Here is a 21676-nt window from a genome sequence, read left to right as displayed (position 1 = left end):
ATCAGGTAAAAAGTCACATTACTGTCCTCATCATCCTTTGGCCTTTTAACATCAGAAGCAGCAAAAGCCTCTTTGGGCTCCACAACTTTGACCATCACAGTAGCTGTTGCTGAGAGTGAGACGTTCCCATTGTCTTTCACCAGTATGACCAGTTTATGCTCAGCCTCGTCTGTCTCTGTGAATGAGCGAAGTGTTCTGATCCGTCCTGTATAGCGGTCCAAACCAAAGAGACTGTGGTCAGTAACTTCCTGCAGTGAAAACAGTAACCAGCCGTTATATCCTATATCAGCGTCATAGGCTCTGACTTTAGTCACCAGGTGTCCTGCGTTCACATTGCGGGGAATCTCCTCCACACCTTCAGCAGAACCGTTAGAGCTGACTGGATACAGGATGACTGGAGCGTTGTCGTTCTGATCCAGAATGAACACGTTCACTGTGACGTTGCTGCTCAGTGACGGAGTTCCAGAATCTGAGGCAACAACTTGGAACTTGAATGTTTTCAGAGTTTCAAAGTCAAAACTTTTAAGAGCCAAAATATCTCCATTATCAGTATTTATGTTGAGAAAGGAAGTCACTTTGTTATCGCTGCTTCCATCTCTGAGAATATGATAAGATATAAGAGCATTGTCGGTCTCATCATGATCAAAAGCTTTGACAGAAAACACAGAGGTACCTGGCTCATTACCTTCAGTGACATAGAAAGTATAGGGACTCAGTGAAAACTCTGGACTGTTGTCATTCACATCTCTTACAACAACACTTATTCTCTTTTCAGACGATAATGGAGGCTGACCAGCATCTTGTGCAGTTATTGTTACATCATAATGTGACTGTCTCTCTCTGTCTAGAGGTGATTTAGTGACTAATGAATACATCTTGTCTTGCAAAGATGGTGATAAAATAAATGGAACATCCTCATCTATGGAGCAAATAACTTTTCCATTTTGACCAGAGTCCAAGTCATTTACACTGATAAGGGCAACTGTAGTTCCAGGTCTGGAATCTTCAGGGATGGAATTTGAAAATGAAGTAACTTCAATCTCAGGTGCATTATCATTCACGTCAACAATTTTGATCATGACGCTTTTTTCTGTAGCAAATGGAGCAAGACCTTTGTCTGATGCTCGAATTTCAATCTCATATTTGTCCTTTTCCTCATGATCCATTAAACCTTTAACAATGATCTCACCTGTTGATGGATTTATATCAAACAGTTTTAATAACCTTTGATTGATACTGTTAGTAAATGAGTAAACTACTTCTCCGTTTGCTCCTTCATCTAAATCAGTTGCATTCACTTGTATGAATGTTGCTCCCATTGGAGCATTTTCATTGAGCATCACAGAATAAACGTCTTTAGAGAAAACAGGTGCGTTATCATTAACGTCTAAAACGTTTACTAGAATGTTCATTTCGCCAGATTTCGGAGGTTTTCCTCCATCCAGTGCTGTCAGTACTAATGAGTGGCTTCCTGCAGTTTCTCTGTCTAAAGATTTTTTAACTACTAGTATTGGTATTTTACCATCTTCTCCTTTATCCTTCACTTCCAAACGGAAGTGATCGTTGTCGCTAAGTTTATAGTGTTGCACGGAAAAATGACCGCTGTCTGGATCACGTGAGGCTTTTAGCTGAATACGTACTCCAGGTGTCACAGATTCTGAAATCTCCAACGTTGTCACTTTCTCTGGAAAACTGGGAGAATGGTCGTTTATATCCAGCACCTCCACTACAACATAATGCACCTCCAGAGGGTTCTCCAGCACGGTTTTCAGATTTATTAAACACGTACTGCTCTGCGCGCACACCTCTTCTCTGTCAATCTTTCGGCTCACATACAGGACACCATCATTCTGATTTACGTGGAAGAGATGATCGGCATTACTAGAAACAATCCGATACTTCCTTTCATCCAGTGTGCTTTTATCTAATCCCAGATCTTTTGCTATATTTCCAACCACAGTTCCTTCGTTAACCTCCTCAGAGATGGAGTATCTTATTTGAGCCGAAGCCACGCTCCACAAAAGCACAGCAACCACGCAGCAGAACAAATATCCTCTCGCTCTTCGTCTCTCGTATCTTCTTTGTTCCATGGTTAAACCCGAAAACATTAGTAATCCATCACAAGAACAACTACTTCGCTGTAAAGAAGGAATCCAACACTTCCCTATGTGTTCATATTGATTTACTTCCTTTATATCCAGAAATTGTGCCAAAGCGACCGCAAAATAAGCACAGCAACGATCCTGCCAGTAACGAAGTGAGAATCTTGCAAGGAGGTGGAACCAAACAGCAATGACAATAGGCTCGTGTAACTATAGTTGCACTGACACCATGCGAGCTCATTTCTCACTGCAGAAATTTGAAGGATATACTGCACATTATGTCAATGAAAGTTTGTTTTTTTAGATGGGAAACAAAGCAAAAAACGTCAGCACCATGGACTGCAATGGCGAGGTTAATCAGTTTCGTGTCTCCCTTAGATTGAGACAGTATACTAGTTTTTTCCGGGTATTTAATTATATTGCGTTAACTTGATCAGGTTTTTCATCATACCATATCCCATTTGCAATTCTACAAGATGTTTAATTTTACTCTTTCGTCCTGGGTTATTCATGACTTAGTGAAAAAATATATTTATTATATTCACTCATCAATAGTACTTAAATCAGCTTTCATTTGCTCCTCCGCCATTTTAAATGATCATGCTGTGTAAGCAATGGAAGACGGTAGTAAGAGCGTACAATTAAATGACATGAAATCAACATTAAACAAACTCAACGTACTGCAACAACGTAAGACAGAGCCCAAGAGCAAGTTTAGGAAGTCATCACAGGGAATGAATAATTGTTCTGATAAGGTTGATGAAGGTATTGACAAAGAACAAATTAATCCTAAAAAGGACTTCCAGTCATAAATGCCAGGGTGAAAAAGGGAAGCCAGCAGATCCACTGCTAACAAAATGCCAGCCATGAACCAGGGGGATACGTTGCATATATTATCAGTAAACAAGCAGTAACAGTAAGTCGCCTCAAAGTTTGCACATAAACATGTCTTACCTCTCCAGGTGTCCTCCTGTCAGGGAGCATTAGAGTGTTCGCATGGCTGCCGGGACTATAGTAGATCCTATACTCATTCTGGGTCCCACTAACATGTAGCGTTTTTCTCCAGATCTGTACTGGATGCTGTGACACAGTGTCCCGTCATAATTAGTCTCTTGTAGGTATTTAGAAGTATACTCTGTGGATTTAGAGCACTGCATTGCAATCAGCACGATGATACTGATGAGAAAAAGTGTTGAGACTGAGCCCAAAGTTATCATCAGGTAAAAAGTCACATTACTGTCCTCATCATCCTTTGTTGCACTTTTAACATCAGAAGCAGCAAAAGCCTCTTTGGGCTCCACAACTTTGACCATCACAGTAGCTGTTGCTGACAGTGAGACGTTCCCATTGTCTTTCACCAGTATGACCAGTTTATGCTCAGCCTCGTCTGTCTCTGTGAATGAGCGAAGTGTTCTGATCCGTCCTGTATAGCGGTCCAAACCAAAGAGACTGTGGTCAGTAACTTCCTGCAGTGAAAACAGTAACCAGCCGTTATATCCTATATCAGCGTCATAGGCTCTGACTTTAGTCACCAGGTGTCCTGCGTTCACATTGCGGGGAATCTCCTCCACACCTTCAGCAGAACCGTTAGAGCTGACTGGATACAGGATGACTGGAGCGTTGTCGTTCTGATCCAGAATGAACACGTTCACTGTGACGTTGCTGCTCAGTGACGGAGTTCCAGAATCTGAGGCAACAACTTGGAACTGGAACGTTTTCAGAGTTTCAAAGTCAAAACTCTTTAGCGCCAAAATATCTCCATTTTCAGTATTCATGTTGAGAAATGATGTTACTTTATTATCGTTGCTTCCCTCTCTGAGTATATGATAAGATATAAGAGCATTGTCGGTCTCATCATGATCAAAAGCTTTGACAGAAAACACAGAGGTACCTGGCGCATTACCTTCAGTGACATAGAAAGTATAGGGACTCTGAGAAAACTCTGGACTGTTGTCATTCACATCTGACACAACAACGCTTATTGTCTTTTCAGACGATAATGAAGGCTGACCAGCATCTTTTGCAACTATTGTTACATCATAATGTGACTGTTTCTCTCTGTCTAGAGGTGATTTGGTGACTAATGAATACATCTTGTCTTGTAAGGATGGCGATAATGTAAATGGAACATCCTCTCCTATGGAGCAAATAACTTTTCCATTGAGACCAGAGTCCAAGTCATTTACACTGATAAGGGCAACTGTAGTTCCAGGTCTGGAATCTTCAGGGATGAAGCTTGAAAATGAAGTAACTTCGATCTCAGGAGCATTATCATTCACGTCAACAATTTTTATTATGACGCTTTTTTCTGTAGCCAGGGGCGCCAGACCTTTATCTGATGCTTGAATTTCAATTTCATATTTGTCCTTCTTCTCATAGTCTATTAAACCTTTAACAATGATCTCACCTGTTGATGGATTAATATCAAACAGTTTTAATAACCTTTGATTGATACTGTTAGTAAATGAGTAAACTACTTCTCCGTTTGCTCCTTCATCTAAATCAGTTGCATTCACTTGTATGACTGTTGTGCCAATTGGAGCATTTTCATCCAGCATCACAGAATAAACGTCTTTAGAGAAAACAGGTGCGTTATCATTAATATCCAAAACATTTACTAGAATATTCATTTCACCAGATTTTGGAGGTTTACCTCCATCCAGTGCTGTCAGTACTAATGAGTGGCTTCCTGCAGTTTCTCTGTCTAAAGATTTTTTAACTACTAGTATTGGTATTTTACCATCTTCTCCTTTATCCTTCACTTCCAAACGGAAGTGATCGTTGTCGCTAAGTTTATAGTGTTGCACGGAAAAATGACCGCTGTCTGGATCACGTGAGGCTTTTAGCTGAATACGTACTCCAGGTGTCACAGATTCTGAAATCTCCAACGTTGTCACTTTCTCTGGAAAACTGGGAGAATGGTCGTTTATATCCAGCACCTCCACTACAACATAATGCACCTCCAGAGGGTTCTCCAGCACGGTTTTCAGATTTATTAAACACGTACTGCTCTGCGCGCACACCTCTTCTCTGTCAATCTTTCGGCTCACATACAGGACACCATCATTCTGATTTACGTGGAAGAGATGATCGGCATTACTAGAAACAATCCGATACTTCCTTTCATCCAGTGTGCTTTTATCCAATCCCAGATCCTTTGCTATATTTCCAACCACAGTTCCTTCGTTAACCTCCTCAGAGATGGAGTATCGTATTTGAGCCGAAGCCACGCTCCACAAAAGCACAGCAACCACGCAGCAGAACAAATATCCTCTCGCTCTTCGTCTCTCGTATCTTCTTTGTTCCATGATTAAACCCGAAAACATTAGTAATCCATCACAAGAACAACTGCGTCGATGTAAAGAATGAATCCAACACTTCCCTATGTGTTCATATTGATTTACTTCCTTTATATCCAGAAATTGTGCCAAAGCGACCGCAAAATAAGCACAGCAACGATCCTGCCAGTAACGAAGTGAGAATCTTGCAAGGAGGTGGAACCAAACAGCAATGACAATAGGCTCGTGTAACTATAGTTGCACTGACACCATGCGAGCTCATTTCTCACTGCAGAAATTTGAAGGATATACTGCACATTATGTCAATGAAAGTTTGTTTTTTTAGATGGGAAACAAAGCAAAAAACGTCAGCACCATGGACTGCAATGGCGAGGTTAATCAGTTTGGTGTCTCCCTTAGATTGAGACAGTATACTAGTTTTTTTCCGGGTATTTAATTATATTGCGTTAACTTGATCAGGTTTTTCATCATACCATATCCCATTTGCAATTCTACAAGATGTTTAATTTTACTCTTTCGTCCTGGGTTATTCATGACTTAGTGAAAAAATATATTTATTATATTCACTCATCAATAGTACTTAAATCAGCTTTCATTTGCTCCTCCGCCATTTTAAATGATCATGCTGTGTAAGCAATGGAAGACGGTAGTAAGAGCGTACAATTAAACGACATGAAATCAACATTAAACAAACTCAACGTACTGCAACAACGTAAGACAGAGCCCAAGAGCAAGTTCAGGAAGTTATCACAGGGAATAAATAATAGTTCTGATAAGGTTGATGAAGGTATTGACAAAGAACAAATTAATCCTAAAAAGGACTTCCAGTCATAAATGCCAGGGTAAAAAAAAAGGAAGCCAGCAGATCCACTGCTAACAAATGCCAGCCATGAACCAGGGGGATACGTTGCATATATTATCAGTAAACAAGCAGTAACAGTAAGTCGCCTCAAAGTTTGCACATAAACATGTCTTACCTCTCCAGGTGTCCTCCTGTCAGGGAGCATTAGAGTGTTCGCATGGCTGCCCGGGACTATAGTAGATCCTATACTCATTCTGGGTCCCACTAACATGTAGCGTTTTTCTCCAGATCTGTACTGGATGCTGTGACACAGTGTCCCGTCATAATTAGTCTCTTGTAGGTATTTAGAAGTGTACTCTGTGGATTTAGAGCACTGCATTGCAATCAGCACGATGATACTGATGAGAAAAAGTGTTGAGACTGAGCCCAAAGTTATCATCAGGTAAAAAGTCACATTACTGTCCTCATCATCCTTTGTGGCACTTTTAACATCAGAAGCAGCAAAAGCCTCTTTGGGCTCCACAACTTTGACCATCACAGTAGCTGTTGCTGAGAGTGAGACGTTCCCATTGTCTTTCACCAGTATGACCAGTTTATGCTCAGCCTCGTCTGTCTCTGTGAATGAGCGAAGTGTTCTGATCCGTCCTGTATAGCGGTCCAAACCAAAGAGACTGTGGTCAGTAACTTCCTGCAGTGAAAACAGTAACCAGCCGTTATATCCTATATCAGCGTCATAGGCTCTGACTTTAGTCACCAGGTGTCCTGCGTTCACATTGCGGGGAATCTCCTCCACACCTTCAGCAGAACCGTTAGAGCTGACTGGATACAGGATGACTGGAGCGTTGTCGTTCTGATCCAGAATGAACACGTTCACTGTGACGTTGCTGCTCAGTGACGGAGTTCCTGAATCTGAGGCAACAACTTGGAACTGGAACGTTTTCAGTGTTTCAAAGTCAAAACTTTTTAGAGCCAAAATATCTCCATTTTCAGAGTTGATATTGAGAAATGAAGCCAATTTATTACCCTCGGTTCCATCTCTGACAATGTGATATGAAATAAGCGCATTCTCATTTTCATCACGATCAGAGGCTTTAACAGAAAACACAGAGGTACCTGGCGCATTAGATTCGGTGACATAGAAAGTATAGGGACTCTGTGAAAACTCTGGACTGTTGTCATTCACATCTGACACCACAACGCTTATTGTCTTTTCAGATGATAATGAAGGCTGACCAGCGTCTTTTGCAACTATTGTTACATCATAATGTGACTGTTTCTCTCTGTCTAGAGGTGATTTGGTGACTAATGAATACATCTTGTCTTGTAAGGATGGCGATAATGTAAACGGAACATCCTCTCCTATGGAGCAAATAACTTTTCCATTGAGACCAGAGTCCAAGTCGTTTACACTGATAAGGGCAACTGTAGTTCCAGTTCTGGAATCTTCAGGGATGGAACTTGAAAAGGAAGTAACTTCAATCTCAGGTGCATTATCATTCAAGTCTACTACCTTAATGATGACGCTTTTTTGTGTTGCCAGAGGAAAACCTTTATCTGATGCCTGAATTTCAATTTCATATTTGTCCCTCTCCTCATAATTAATTAAACCTTTCACAACTATTTCACCTGTCGATGGATTTATATCAAAAAGTTGTAATAACCTACGATTCACAATACTGCTAAATGAGTAAACTACTTCTCCGTTTGGACCCGCATCCAAATCAGTTGCATTCACCTGTACGACTGTTGTGCCTATTGCAGCATTTTCATCGAGAGTCACCGAATAAACCTCTTGAGAGAAAACAGGTGCGTTATCATTAATATCCAAAACATTTACTAGAATGTTCATTTCGCCAGATTTTGGAGGTTTCCCTCCATCCAGTGCACACAGCACTAATGAATGACTTACGGCTGCCTCCCTATCCAAAGATTTCTGCACAACTAATATAGGTATTTTACCATCCTCTCCCATGTCTTTAACTTCCAAACGAAAGTGTTCGTTGGGGCTGAGTTTATACTGATGAACAGAGAGAAGGCCACCGTCTGGATCTCGTGCGTGTTGTAGAGGAATACGTACTCCAGGCAACACTGATTCTGAAATCTCCAACGTTTTCTCTTTATCTGGGAAACTGGGAGAATGGTCGTTTATATCCAGCACCTCCACTACAACATAATGCACCTCCAGAGGGTTCTCCAGCACGGTTTTCAGATTTATTAAACACGTACTGCTCTGCGCGCACACCTCTTCTCTGTCAATCTTTCGGCTCACATACAGGACACCATCATTCTGATCTACGTGGAAAAGGGGATCGGCATTACTAGAAACAATCCGATACTTCCTTTCTTCCAGTGTGCTTTTATCCAATCCCAGATCCTTTGCTATATTTCCAACCACAGTTCCTTCGTTAACCTCCTCAGAGATGGAGTATCTTATTTGCGCCGAAGCCACGCTGCACAAAAGCACAGCAACCACGCAGCAGAACAAATATCCTCTCGCTCTTCGTCTCTCGCATCTTCTTTGTTCCATGGTTAAACCCGAAAACATTAGTAATCCATCACAAGAACAACTGCGTCGATGTAAATAAGGAATCCAACACTTTCCTATGTGTTCATATTGATTAACTTCCTTTATATCCAGAAATTGGGGAAAAAACCGATCTTTTACGCAAAATAAGCACAGCAACGATCCTGCCAGTGTTCAAGTGAGAATGTTGCCAGGAGGTGGAACCAAACAGCAATGACACTAAGCTCGAGTAGCGATGAGATATAACGTTACACTGACACCATGCGACTTCATTTCTCACTGCAGAAATGTGAAGGCTGTACTGCACATTATATCAATGTTAGTTTGTTTTACTCCGGGAAACAAAGCAAAACACTTTCAGCACCATCGACAGCGATAGCAAGGTTTTGAAGTGCAGCATCTCCCTTGGATTGAGACAGTATAATAGTTCTTCTCTGGTTATTTCATTGTCTTTTACTACCACATCATAGTTGCAATTCAAAAAGATGTTATCGTTTACTCTTTCATCATGGGTTCGTTCGAAAAAGTATTGATGATATGAACTCATCAGTAGTACATAAGTCAGCTTTCATTTGATTGTCCGCAATTGTAAATGATCAAGCTAGTGTAAGCAATGGAAGACGGTTGTAAGAGCGACTGTGTTTCAGTGACAGAGCAGGGTTATGCTTCATTCAGAGGATCGGTGGTTCTAACCCCTGCTCCGCTAGTCCATATGGATGTGTGTCCTTTGGCAAGACACTTCACACCAAATTTGCTGGGTTTGAATCCTAGATAGTCCTGATTTGCTCGTGGCAGCTGCCATGAGTGTGAATGGGTGAAATGTTTAAGCGCATTGAGTGGTCGGAAGACTTGAAATGCGCAAGTACTGTCCATGTTAACGTTTACAATTACACGATATGACAAACGCCACGTACCGCAACACAATAAGAGCCCAAAGAAAAGTTAGGGAGGTCAACACGGGAATGAGGCATAATTATTCTAATAGCGATGATGAAGGTATTGACAAAGTACCAAAAAAAAAACATAAAAGGACATACGGTCAAAATTGCCAGGTTAAAAAATTGGAAGTGCTAAGCGATGCAACACACGAACTAGGGAGGATACGTTGCATTTATGATTAGTAAAGATGCAGTAAGTAAGTAACAAAGTTTGCACGTAAACATGTCTTACCTCTCCAGGTGTCCTCCTGTCAGGGAGCATTAGAGTGTTCGCATGGCTGCCCGGGACTATAGTAGATCCTACACTCATTCTGGGTCCCACTAACATGTAGCGTTTTTCTCCAGATCTGTACTGGATGCTGTGACACAGTGTCCCGTCATAATTAGTCTCTTGTAGGTATTTAGAAGTATACTCTGTGGATTTAGAGCACTGCATTGCAATCAGCACGATGATACTGATGAGAAAAAGTGTTGAGACTGAGCCCAAAGTTATCATCAGGTAAAAAGTCACATTACTGTCCTCATCATCCTTTGTTGCACTTTTAACATCAGAAGCAGCAAAAGCCTCTTTGGGCTCCACAACTTTGACCATCACAGTAGCTGTTGCTGAGAGTGAGACGTTCCCATTGTCTTTCACCAGTATGACCAGTTTATGCTCAGCCTCGTCTGTCTCTGTGAATGAGCGAAGTGTTCTGATCCGTCCTGTATAGCGGTCCAAACCAAAGAGACTGTGGTCAGTAACTTCCTGCAGTGAAAACAGTAACCAGCCGTTATATCCTATATCAGCGTCATAGGCTCTGACTTTAGTCACCAGGTGTCCTGCGTTCACATTGCGGGGAATCTCCTCCACACCTTCAGCAGAACCGTTAGAGCTGACTGGATACAGGATGACTGGAGCGTTGTCGTTCTGATCCAGAATGAACACGTTCACTGTGACGTTGCTGCTCAGTGACGGAGTTCCAGAATCTGAGGCAACAACTTGGAACTGGAACGTTTTCAGGGTTTCAAAGTCAAAACTTTTTAGAGCCAAAATATCTCCATTTTCAGAGTTTATGTTGAGAAATGAACTTAATTTACTTCCTTCCCTTCCATCTCTGAGAATATGATAAGATATAAGAGCATTTTCGTTCTCATCGCGGTCAAAAGCTTTAACAGAAAACACAGAGGCTCCTGGCTCATTTCCCTCAGTGACATAGAAAGTATAGGGACTCTGTAAAAATTCTGGACTGTTGTCATTCACGTCTGACACAACAACGCTTATTGTCTTTTCAGATGATAATGAAGGCTGTCCGGCGTCTTTTGCTACTACTGTTATAATATATTGTGAGTGTTCCTCTCTATTTAGATTCGATTTAGTGACTAATGAATACATGTTGTCCTGTAAAGAAGGTGCTAAAGCAAATGGAACATCTTCATCTATGGAGCAAATAACTTTTCCATTGAGACCAGAGTCCAAGTCGTTTACACTGATAAGGGCAACTGTAGTTCCAGGTCTGGAATCTTCAGGGATGGAGTTTGAAAATGAAGTAACTTCAATCTCAGGTGCATTATCATTCACATCAACTATCTTAATAACCACATTCTTTTCTGTTGTTAGATGAGCGAGACCTTTATCTGATGCCTGTATTTCAATTTCATATTCATCCTTGTGCTCGTAGTCTATTGCACCTTTAACAGTTATTTCACCTGTTGATGGATTTATTTCAAACAGTTTATATAACCTACGATTTACGCTGTTGCTAAATGAGTAAACCACTTCTCCGTTTGCTCCTTCATCTAAATCAGTTGCATTCACTTGTATGACTGTTGTTCCTATTGGAGCATTTTCATCGAGCATCACAGAATAAACGTCTTTAGAGAAAACAGGTGCGTTATCATTGATATCTAAAACGTTTACTAGAATATTCATTTCGCCAGATTTTGGAGGTTTACCTCCATCCAGTGCTGTCAATACTAATGAGTGGCTTTCCGCTGCCTCCCTATCCAAAGGTTTTTGCACAATTAAAATCGGTATTTTACCATCTTCCCCTTTGTCCTTTACTTCCAAACGGAAGTGTTCATTTAAATTTAGTTTATATTGTTGCACGGAAAAATGACCATTATCTGGATCTCGTGCAGCTTGAAGCTGAAAGCTCTTTCCACTTACCACAGATTCGGAAATTTCTAACGTTTTCTGTATCTCCGGAAAGCTCGGTGAATGATCATTTATATCTAAAACTTCAACTCCTATATAGTGGACTTCTAGTGGGTTTTCTAGGACGGTTTTCAGATTAAGCAAACATGTACTGCTTCGCTCACATATTTCCTCTCTGTCTATTTTCCGGCTCACATACAATATGCCGTCGTTCTGATTTACATTGAAAACAGGATCTGCTGCACTCGACACAATACGATACTTCCTGGCTTTCAAGGTGCTTTTATCTAATCCAAGATCTTTTGCAACATTCCCAACTGCAGTTCCTTCCATGACTTCCTCCGAGATAGAATATCGTATCTGTGCTGAGGCCACGCTCCACTGAAGCACAGCGATCACCAAACAGACCCACCGCCGTTTCACCCTTCCTTCCTCGCATTTTCTTTGTTCCATTGCCATCAACAAAAAATGTAATAATCCTTTACGAGAAGAAGAACTGCATCAGAAAAACTGCATCGTGTGCAGGAGCATATACAGAGGTGTATTTCTCTTCTGGATATGGTTAAAATACAGATAATCTTGAAATTGCAAACTGCGAATTTACCAACGGCGCTGCTACTGTTGAACTAGCAATATCGTCAATGGGCGTTTCCAAAATACAGCTAGTATGAGCTCTTGTAAAGCCCTTTGTGTTTGTGCACTGACACCATGCGAACTCTCTTTCCATTGCAAGCAAGTGAGATACATTTGAAGACCCAACTACCAGATTGTCATTTTTTTCCCCTCATGCATTCTAACTGCTTTAATATCCAATTCCTCATTTCTCTCCTGCATATCGCTATAATCCAAAAGCATTAGGAATTTAAAGCAAAGCCATCTTAACAACTGCCTTAACTATGGGGGTGTTCCCGAAAAGCATGTTAACTTGTGATGCCCATAGAACAATCGTAGACTGGAGAGAACAAATTTGAAAGGAAATCAGCACCAAGGACAGTGTAAGTTACCTCCTGCAAATTGTGTTTGTGAAAAAAAAAATGTAATGACTGAATATTGTTGATCAAAACATACCTTAACTGTAAGCACTACAAAACCTTTATATGATAATCAGCGTATTGTCTTACCTCTCCAGGAGTCCTCCTGTCGGGGAGCATTAGAGTGTTCGCATGGCTGCCCGGGACTATAGTAGATCCTACACTCATTCTGGGTCCCACTAACATGTAGCGTTTTTCTCCAGATCTGTACTGGATGCTGTGACACAGTGTCCCGTCATAATTAGTCTCTTGTAGGTATTTAGAAGTATACTCTGTGGATTTAGAGCACTGCATTGCAATCAGCACGATGATACTGATGAGAAAAAGTGTTGAGACTGAGCCCAAAGTTATCATCAGGTAAAAAGTCACATTACTGTCCTCATCATCCTTTGTGGCACTTTTAACATCAGAAGCAGCAAAAGCCTCTTTGGGCTCCACAACTTTGACCATCACAGTAGCTGTTGCTGAGAGTGAGACGTTCCCATTGTCTTTCACCAGTATGACCAGTTTATGCTCAGCCTCGTCTGTCTCTGTGAATGAGCGAAGTGTTCTGATCCGTCCTGTATAGCGGTCCAAACCAAAGAGACTGTGGTCAGTAACTTCCTGCAGTGAAAACAGTAACCAGCCGTTATATCCTATATCAGCGTCATAGGCTCTGACTTTAGTCACCAGGTGTCCTGCGTTCACATTGCGGGGAATCTCCTCCACACCTTCAGCAGAACCGTTAGAGCTGACTGGATACAGGATGACTGGAGCGTTGTCGTTCTGATCCAGAATGAACACGTTCACTGTGACGTTGCTGCTCAGTGACGGAGTTCCAGAATCTGAGGCAACAACTTGGAACTGGAACGTTTTCAGGGTTTCAAAGTCAAAACTTTTTAGAGCCAAAATATCTCCATTTTCAGAGTTGATATTTAAAAATGAGGTGAATTTATTATCTCCGCTTGCTTCTCTTGAAATATGATATGAAATGAGAGCGTTATCACTCTCATCACAATCAAAGGCTTTTACTGAAAATACGGAGGCTCCGGGGCTGTTATTCTCGTTGATATAAAATACATACGGGCTTGATGAAAACTCTGGACTATTGTCATTTACATCTGATACTACTACGCTTATGGTCTTTTCAGTTGAAAATAACGGAACACCTGAATCTTTTGCAATAATTGTGAACTCAAACTGGGAAACAATTTCCCTGTCCAACTGCGACCTGGTCACAACAGCGTACATGTTTTCTTGCAATGATGGGGCTAAAGTAAAAGGCACTTCTTCTTTGATCGTGCAAATGACTTTGCCATTGATTCCAGAATCTAAATCACTGACACTAATCAGGGCCACTGTAGTTCCTAACTTTGAATCCTCCTTGATAGAGCTAGAAAATGATGTCACTTCTATCTCAGGTGCATTATCATTCACATCAATAACAGTTATTATAACACTTTTGTCAGTTGTTAGAGGAACTTGTCCTCTATCAGACGCTTGAATGTCAATTTCATAACTTTTACTTTTCTCAAAATCTATTTGACCGGTTACCTTAATTTCACCAGTGCTTGCGTCTATACTAAATACATTCATCACTTTTGAATCAACTTCGTGACCAAATGAATATATTATTTCGCTATTTGCACCCTGGTCCAAATCTGTTGCATTTACCTGAATCACCACAGTGCCAGCGGGGGCGTTTTCTCTAAGTGTGGAAGAATACAACTCTTTGGTAAACACCGGGAGTTGTCATTAACATCCAGTACATCCACAATTATATCTATTGCGCCAGTCTTCACCGGCTTTCCTCCATCAACGGCAGTTAGACGTAGCTTAAGTCTCCCCACAGTTTCTCTATCCAACTGCTTCTGCAGAACTAAAAATGGTACTTTACGGTCCTCGCCTCTATCCTTGACTTCTAATCTAAAATATTCGTTTTGGCTGAGTCTATATTGCTGAACTGAGAATTGGCCTACGTCGTCATCGTGCGCAGCCTGTAATTGAAATCTTGCTCCCGTTAAGGCCGACTCCGAAATCTCTAGCCTTTTCTCTTTCTCCGGAAACACAGGCGAGTGGTCATTTATATCAAGTATTTCCACTACCACGTAGTGGATCTCCAGTGGGTTTTCTAGCACGGTTTTCAGATTGATCAAACATGGGCTGGTCCGGTCGCACACCTCCTCCCTGTCTATTCCTCTCATCACATACAATATACCATCGTTTTGATTCACTCGAAACAGGGGCTCGGTTGAGCCTGCTACAATGCGATATCCTCTGTCTTTGAGTGCACTCTTATCGAGCCCCAAATCCTTAGCTATGTTCCCGACGAAGGTTTCACGTTGAACCTCCTCAGATATGGAATATCTGATCTGTGCAGAAGCTCCGTTGCATAAAACATCCAAAGCAACCATGAAGGCAAACCAAAACGGTCGCTCCCTCCATGCGCTCCGTCCTCTTTGTTCCATGACTTGAAGGCGAGAAAAAACTGTTCATGTACTAGTTCGTGATGTCAATGACACCTGATCCGCCCTGTTTTTAAACAATGCCCAGCGTCTTTTTTCACCAAAACTGCTGTAAATAAAACACTCGTTGCTGCCAATCGCGATCTTGCGCTCAAATATGCCGAGTACAATGCAAGGTCCCGGTCAACATAAAGCTCGTGACGTAGGGTGCTGTCAGATGCACAGAATCACTGAACTACACTGACACCAAGTGTTGAAATTGTTATTTACACAGATTACAGTGGTTATGAAATTTTTCGCATTGAGACACATACCTGCTGCATGTTGCAACGTTGGTATCTCACACCTGTTGGAGCACCAATACAAATGAATCATGAAAAAGTGCAGCGTAAATACACCACGATCAGAACGAAACAGCTGTTGTGTACAAAGAAGCATAAGTCCCAAAGTGTGTTACCGTTTTAAAAGCTGATTGCGAGTAAGGTGTAACTTCCCCAATAATTCTAAAGAGAAAGTCACAGCCAGAGGATCCTTATTCAAATAAAGTGTTAATTATAAGCACCACAAAACCTTTATACAATAATCAGCGCATTGTCTTACCTCTCCAGGTGTCCTCCTGTCAGGGAGCATGAGAGTGTTCGCATGGCTGCCCGGGACTATAGTAGATCCTACACTCATTCTGGGTCCCACTAACATGTAGCGTTTTTCTCCAGATCTGTACTGGATGCTGTGACACAGTGTCCCGTCATAATTAGTCTCTTGTAGGTATTTAGAAGTGTACTCTGTGGATTTAGAGCACTGCATTGCAATCAGCACGATGATACTGATGAGAAAAAGTGTTGAGACTGAGCCCAAAGTTATCATCAGGTAAAAAGTCACATTACTGTCCTCATCATCCTTTGTTGCACTTTTAACATCAGAAGCAGCAAAAGCCTCTTTGGGCTCCACAACTTTGACCATCACAGTAGCTGTTGCTGAGAGTGAGACGTTCCCATTGTCTTTCACCAGTATGACCAGTTTATGCTCAGCCTCGTCTGTCTCTGTGAATGAGCGAAGTGTTCTGATCCGTCCTGTATAGCGGTCCAAACCAAAGAGACTGTGGTCAGTAACTTCCTGCAGTGAAAACAGTAACCAGCCGTTATATCCTATATCAGCGTCATAGGCTCTGACTTTAGTCACCAGGTGTCCTGCGTTCACATTGCGGGGAATCTCCTCCACACCTTCAGCAGAACCGTTAGAGCTGACTGGATACAGGATGACTGGAGCGTTGTCGTTCTGATCCAGAATGAACACGTTCACTGTGACGTTGCTGCTCAGTGACGGAGTTCCAGAATCTGAGGCAACAACTTGGAACTGGAACGTTTTCAGAGTTTCAAAGTCAAAACTCTTTAGAGCCAAAATATCTCCATTTTCAGAGTTGACATTAAGGGAGGAGATAAACGAATGCTCTCGACCTCTGCTTCTTAATATATTATATGAAATAAGAGCATTACTACCCTCGTCTTCATCCCGCGCTCTCACTGATAAAATAGACGCTCCCGGGACGTTATTTTCAGATATGTAGAAAATATATGGGTTCTGTGAAAACACTGGGCTATTATCATTTACATCTGATACAACAATTTGTATCGTTTTTTCTGATGATAAAGATGGCTCACCTGCGTCTTTACCAACAATTGTTACATTATATTGCGATTGCTGCTCTCGATTTAAAAGCAACTTTGTTACCAGAGAATACATGTTATTTTGTAAAGATGGAATGAGCATAAATGGAAGGTCTTGGTTTATGTAACACATAACTTTTCCGTTGAGACCAGAATCCGAATCTCTTACACTAATTAATGCCACTGTTGTTCCCGGTTTTGAATCTTCCGGGAGTGCACGTGAAAAAGAGGTCACTTCAATCTCTGGTGCATTGTCGTTCACGTCAACAATATGTATAATAACACTTTTGTCCGTAGATAGTGTAGCCACAGCTTTGTCTGATGCCTTTATATCAATTTCGTATCTGCCACATGCTTCAAAATCTATTGCCCCTGCCACAGTAATCACTCCAGTCAACGAATTAAGATCAAAACGTGCACTTGTCTGTGCATCCACATCATTTCCAAATGAATATACAACTTCGCCATTTGAACTTTCATCCAAATCTGTTGCATTAACTTGAATCACAGTTGTACCAAGAGGAGAATTTTCTTTTAGCTGCACAGTATAGGAATCCTGGGTGAAAACTGGGGGGTTATCATTAACGTCGGAAACATCAACAATTAATGTCATGTTACCGGATAGTGGAGGTTTGCCTCCATCAGTGGCTGTCAGAAGTAATGTGTGGGTCTTGGCAGATTCTCTATCAAGTGACTTTTGAAGAATTAAACTCGGCGTTTTACGGTCCTCACCGCGATCTTTTACTTCCAAACGAAAATGTTCATTCAGACTCAATTTATACTGCTGGACGGATAAAGAACCACTATCAGCATCACGCGCAGCTTGTAACTGAAATCTTGCTCCCGGTAATGCAGATTCAAAAATCTCTAAAATCTTTTTATTTTCGGGGAAGCTTGGTGCGTGGTCGTTCACATCCAGAATCTCCACTGCTATATAGTGCACCTCCAGTGGGTTTTCTAACACGGCTTTTAGGTCAATTAGACAAACCTTGCTTCGGTCGCACACTTCCTCTCTGTCAATTTTTCGGTTCACATACAATATACCATCGTCCTGACTGACTCGAAAAGGGGGCTCTGTCGTGCCGTAGACAATACGATAGCCCCTCTCTGTCAGTGTGGCCTTATCAAAACCTAAATCCTTAGCGATATTCCCAACAGCAGTTCCTTCTTCCACTTCCTCGGGGATGGAATATCGCAATTGCCCTGAAGCTCTACTCCAAAACGTAACCAAAACCATTATGTAGACAGTCCATTTAGTCCGCTCTCTCCATATCTGGCGCCGTCTTTGTTCCATGATGTGAAGATGAAAGATAAAAAAAAAAAAGCTTAAAAAAAAAAAAGCTATGTTATTCTCCTAAAGTTCTATTCCGCCGTCACGTTCAGTAACATTTGTTGTCGTTATCCAACCATTCTCCGAATGAGCATTGTGTTTTAAAGGCTGAATTGTGTTTTCAATCCGTCAGCACGCATGATGTTCTGTCGCTGACAATGTTAGAGGAAGGGGATGGGACTCGTGGCTATGACGAAAAGGTGGAATCATTATTTGTTATTATACTGACACCAAGTGATCAGGAATCACACTGCAGTGCTGCATTTCAAATAATAGCAAAATGTGTTAAAAGATGACCATTATGCTTCTTTGATAATGAGGACACTCAGGCTGCTATATTCCCACTTATATAAGAAAAGAGGACGAAAATACGATTATTACCATGCTTCAAATGGGAGCGTCGCGTTGTGCCCAAAAAAGAGGGAACCTAAGAATGATTCAGCACCACGGACAGAGACAGCCCGCGCTCAGTGAAGCCACCAGCGTCCAATACAAACCGCAGGTTGTGATTTCAAACACATCTATGTAAGTGTTCTCTTCTCATTTACGGTATAGGGATTGTTGCCATTAATCAATTCGACCCAGCAAATTCACACCTCACGTATCACATAAGTTTTACTCTTTCAAGCTTCGAGAGTATAAACACTTACAGGAGAGAGAGAGTCAAACTATTGTTCTTACCTCTTCCGCCGCATGTCTCCTGTCAGGGAGCATTAGAGTGTTCGCATGGCTGCCCGGGACTATAGTAGATCCTACACTCATTCTGGGTCCCACTAACATGTAGCGTTTTTCTCCAGATCTGTACTGGATGCTGTGACACAGTGTCCCGTCATAATTAGTCTCTTGTAGATATTTAGAAGTATACTCTGTGGATTTAGAGCACTGCATTGCAATCAGCACGATGATACTGATGAGAAAAAGTGTTGAGACTGAGCCCAAAGTTATCATCAGGTAAAAAGTCACATTACTGTCCTCATCATCCTTTGTGGCACTTTTAACATCAGAAGCAGCAAAAGCCTCTTTGGGCTCCACAACTTTGACCATCACAGTAGCTGTTGCTGAGAGTGAGACGTTCCCATTGTCTTTCACCAGTATGACCAGTTTATGCTCAGCCTCGTCTGTCTCTGTGAATGAGCGAAGTGTTCTGATCCGTCCTGTATAGCGGTCCAAACCAAAGAGACTGTGGTCAGTAACTTCCTGCAGTGAAAACAGTAACCAGCCGTTATATCCTATATCAGCGTCATAGGCTCTGACTTTAGTCACCAGGTGTCCTGCGTTCACATTGCGGGGAATCTCCTCCACACCTTCAGCAGAACCGTTAGAGCTGACTGGATACAGGATGACTGGAGCGTTGTCGTTCTGATCCAGAATGAACACGTTCACTGTGACGTTGCTGCTCAGTGACGGAGTTCCAGAATCTGAGGCAACAACTTGGAACTGGAACGTTTTCAGAGTTTCAAAGTCAAAACTTTTTAGAGCCAAAATATCTCCATTTTCAGAGTTGATGTTGAGAAATGACGTCACTTTATTTTCATAGCCTGCATTCCTGAGAATATGATACGAAATAACTGCATTATCTCCCTCGTCATGATCCGACGCTCTAACAGAAAATATAGGCGCACCCGGCGGGTTATTTTCTATAATGTAGAAAGTATAGGGGCTCAGTGAAAACTTGGGACTGTTATCATTCACATCTGACACATACACGCTTAAAGTCTTTTCGGATGTTAAGGCTGGCTCACCTGCGTCTTTAGCGATTATTGTAATATCATATATTGACTGTTGTTCCCTGTCAAGAGGTGACTTAGTGACTACAGCGAACATGTTATCCTGTATTGATGGGGTTAATGCAAAAGGGCTGTCTTCGGCAACATAGCTGATTATTTTGCCATTCATTCCGGAGTCTAAATCAGTAATGCTGATGAGCGCTACGGTTGTTCCTGGTCTCGAATCCTCAGAAACAGCACTTGACAATGATGCCACTTCTATTATAGGAGCATTATCATTTGTATCTCCAATTTTTATGATCACACTTTTATCGGTTCTGAATGGAATGGTTCCCCTGTCAGAAGCCTGTATATCAATGTCATAGCTGTCTTGTTCCTCAAAGTCTACACGACCTTTCACAATGATCTCCCCAGTAACAGAGTCGATATCAAACAGCTCGCGAGTTTGCCTTTAACATCACTGCCAAATGAATAAACAACTTCCCCATTTGGACCCTCGTCTAGATCGGTTGCATTAACTTGGATAACTGTTGTGCCAACTGGGGCGTTCTCTTGTAGCACGGCGGAATACGTGTCCTTGATGAACACAGGCATATTGTCATTAACATCCATAACATCTATGTATATGTCGACTGTGCCTGTCTTTGGAGGATTTCCGCCATCTAAAGCAGTCAACTTCAATTTATGGGTACGTTTGGTCTCTCGGTCAAGCTGTCTCTGCAATTGTAAAATTGGAGTTTTACCATCTCTCCCACGATCTTTAATCTCTAAACGAAAATGCTCATTCTGACTGATTGTATACTGTTGAACGGAGTTGGTGCCGCCATCCGGGTCGTGGGCATTTTGCAACTGATACCGTGCCCCTGGCAGCGCCGACTCAAATATCTCTAGCCTCTTTGTTTTTTCTGGAAACGTGGGAGAGTGGTCGTTTAAATCCGTTATCTCAACGGTGACATAGTGTACTTCAGTGGGTTTTCGAGAACCGTTTTAAGGTTAATTAAACATGCACTGCTGTCTTTGCATACTTCCTCTCGATCTATTTTATGGTTCGCATAAAGGATCCCGTCATTCTCATTTACCTTGAAAAGAGGTTCAGTCGAGCCGGACATAATACGAAATCCCCTCTGCTTCATTAAATTCTGGTCAATTCCCAAATCTTTAGCTATATTCCCAACAAAACTCCCCTCTTTGAGCTCTTCGGATATAGAGTATCTCAATTGTGCTGGGGCCGCTCTGAAAAACAACATCAAAACCAAAACGGCGAGCAAATGTGGTCGCTGTCGCCATGCCTCCAGTCCGCTTTGTCTCATGTTTTGAGGTAAAAGTACAAATCCAAACGCGTCCAACATTCTCCACATGTCTAGAATTCCGTGTCCATCACAACACGGAATTCATCTATGTCTTCCTGGAATGTGTTTTACAAAATACAAAATCGTCTCGAGCGCTTATTCCAAGTCAGCCAGCGAAATGTCGTCTAACCAGACTGATTGTGGTAGGGGCGGATTCATGTGTATCCTGCGCTGAAAACTATGAGGCGCTATAATGAAAAGGTACTGCCACCCTGTGAATGTGTGTGATAATGCATTGTTGAACCGGTCACTACTCAATGTGTTTTAATAAGGAAGTATCTCATATTGATTCCTTTTCAATCAATTTCAGCACAATGGTTGAGGACAGTGAT

The 21676-nt window shown here is 41.7% G+C and overlaps 2 protein-coding genes and 2 pseudogenes across 2 annotated transcripts; all 4 read right to left on the bottom strand.

Annotated features, from left to right (window-relative positions):
* Window positions 1-1640: 1640 nt before the first annotated feature.
* On the bottom strand, window positions 1641-8730 carry LOC129115716 (protocadherin beta-15-like; the record flags this gene model as incomplete). Its single annotated transcript, XM_054627011.1, has 3 exons — window positions 6364-8730; window positions 4961-5170; window positions 1641-1850 (listed from the first exon to the last, which is right to left on the bottom strand). Coding segments are annotated over exons 1-3 (2787 nt in total), but the record flags the coding sequence as incomplete, so codon positions are not given.
* A 1050-nt stretch (window positions 8731-9780) lies between these two features.
* On the bottom strand, window positions 9781-12252 carry LOC129115715 (protocadherin alpha-4-like). Its single transcript, XM_054627010.1, has one exon. The coding sequence runs from the start codon at window positions 12250-12252 to the stop codon at window positions 9781-9783; it is 2472 nt and encodes an 823-aa protein (XP_054482985.1).
* Window positions 12253-12558: 306 nt separating this feature from the next.
* On the bottom strand, window positions 12559-15277 carry LOC129115714 (protocadherin alpha-3-like; annotated as a pseudogene).
* A 337-nt stretch (window positions 15278-15614) lies between these two features.
* On the bottom strand, window positions 15615-21228 carry LOC129115713 (protocadherin beta-15-like; annotated as a pseudogene).
* Between the last annotated feature and the right edge of the window lie 448 nt (window positions 21229-21676).

Source organism: Anoplopoma fimbria, unplaced genomic scaffold, assembly GCF_027596085.1.
Source record: "Anoplopoma fimbria isolate UVic2021 breed Golden Eagle Sablefish unplaced genomic scaffold, Afim_UVic_2022 Un_contig_12208_pilon_pilon, whole genome shotgun sequence".
NCBI classification, from domain to species: Eukaryota; Metazoa; Chordata; class Actinopteri; order Perciformes; family Anoplopomatidae; genus Anoplopoma; species Anoplopoma fimbria.
The sequence above is the reverse complement of the archived record's forward strand: the minus strand, read 5'-3'. Positions and strand labels throughout refer to the sequence as shown.

Excerpts from the sequence above, each read along its gene's own strand:
- LOC129115715 (XM_054627010.1), bottom strand. The coding sequence starts at position 12,252 with ATGGAACAAAGAAAATGCGAGGAAGGAAGGGTGAAACGGCGGTGGGTC.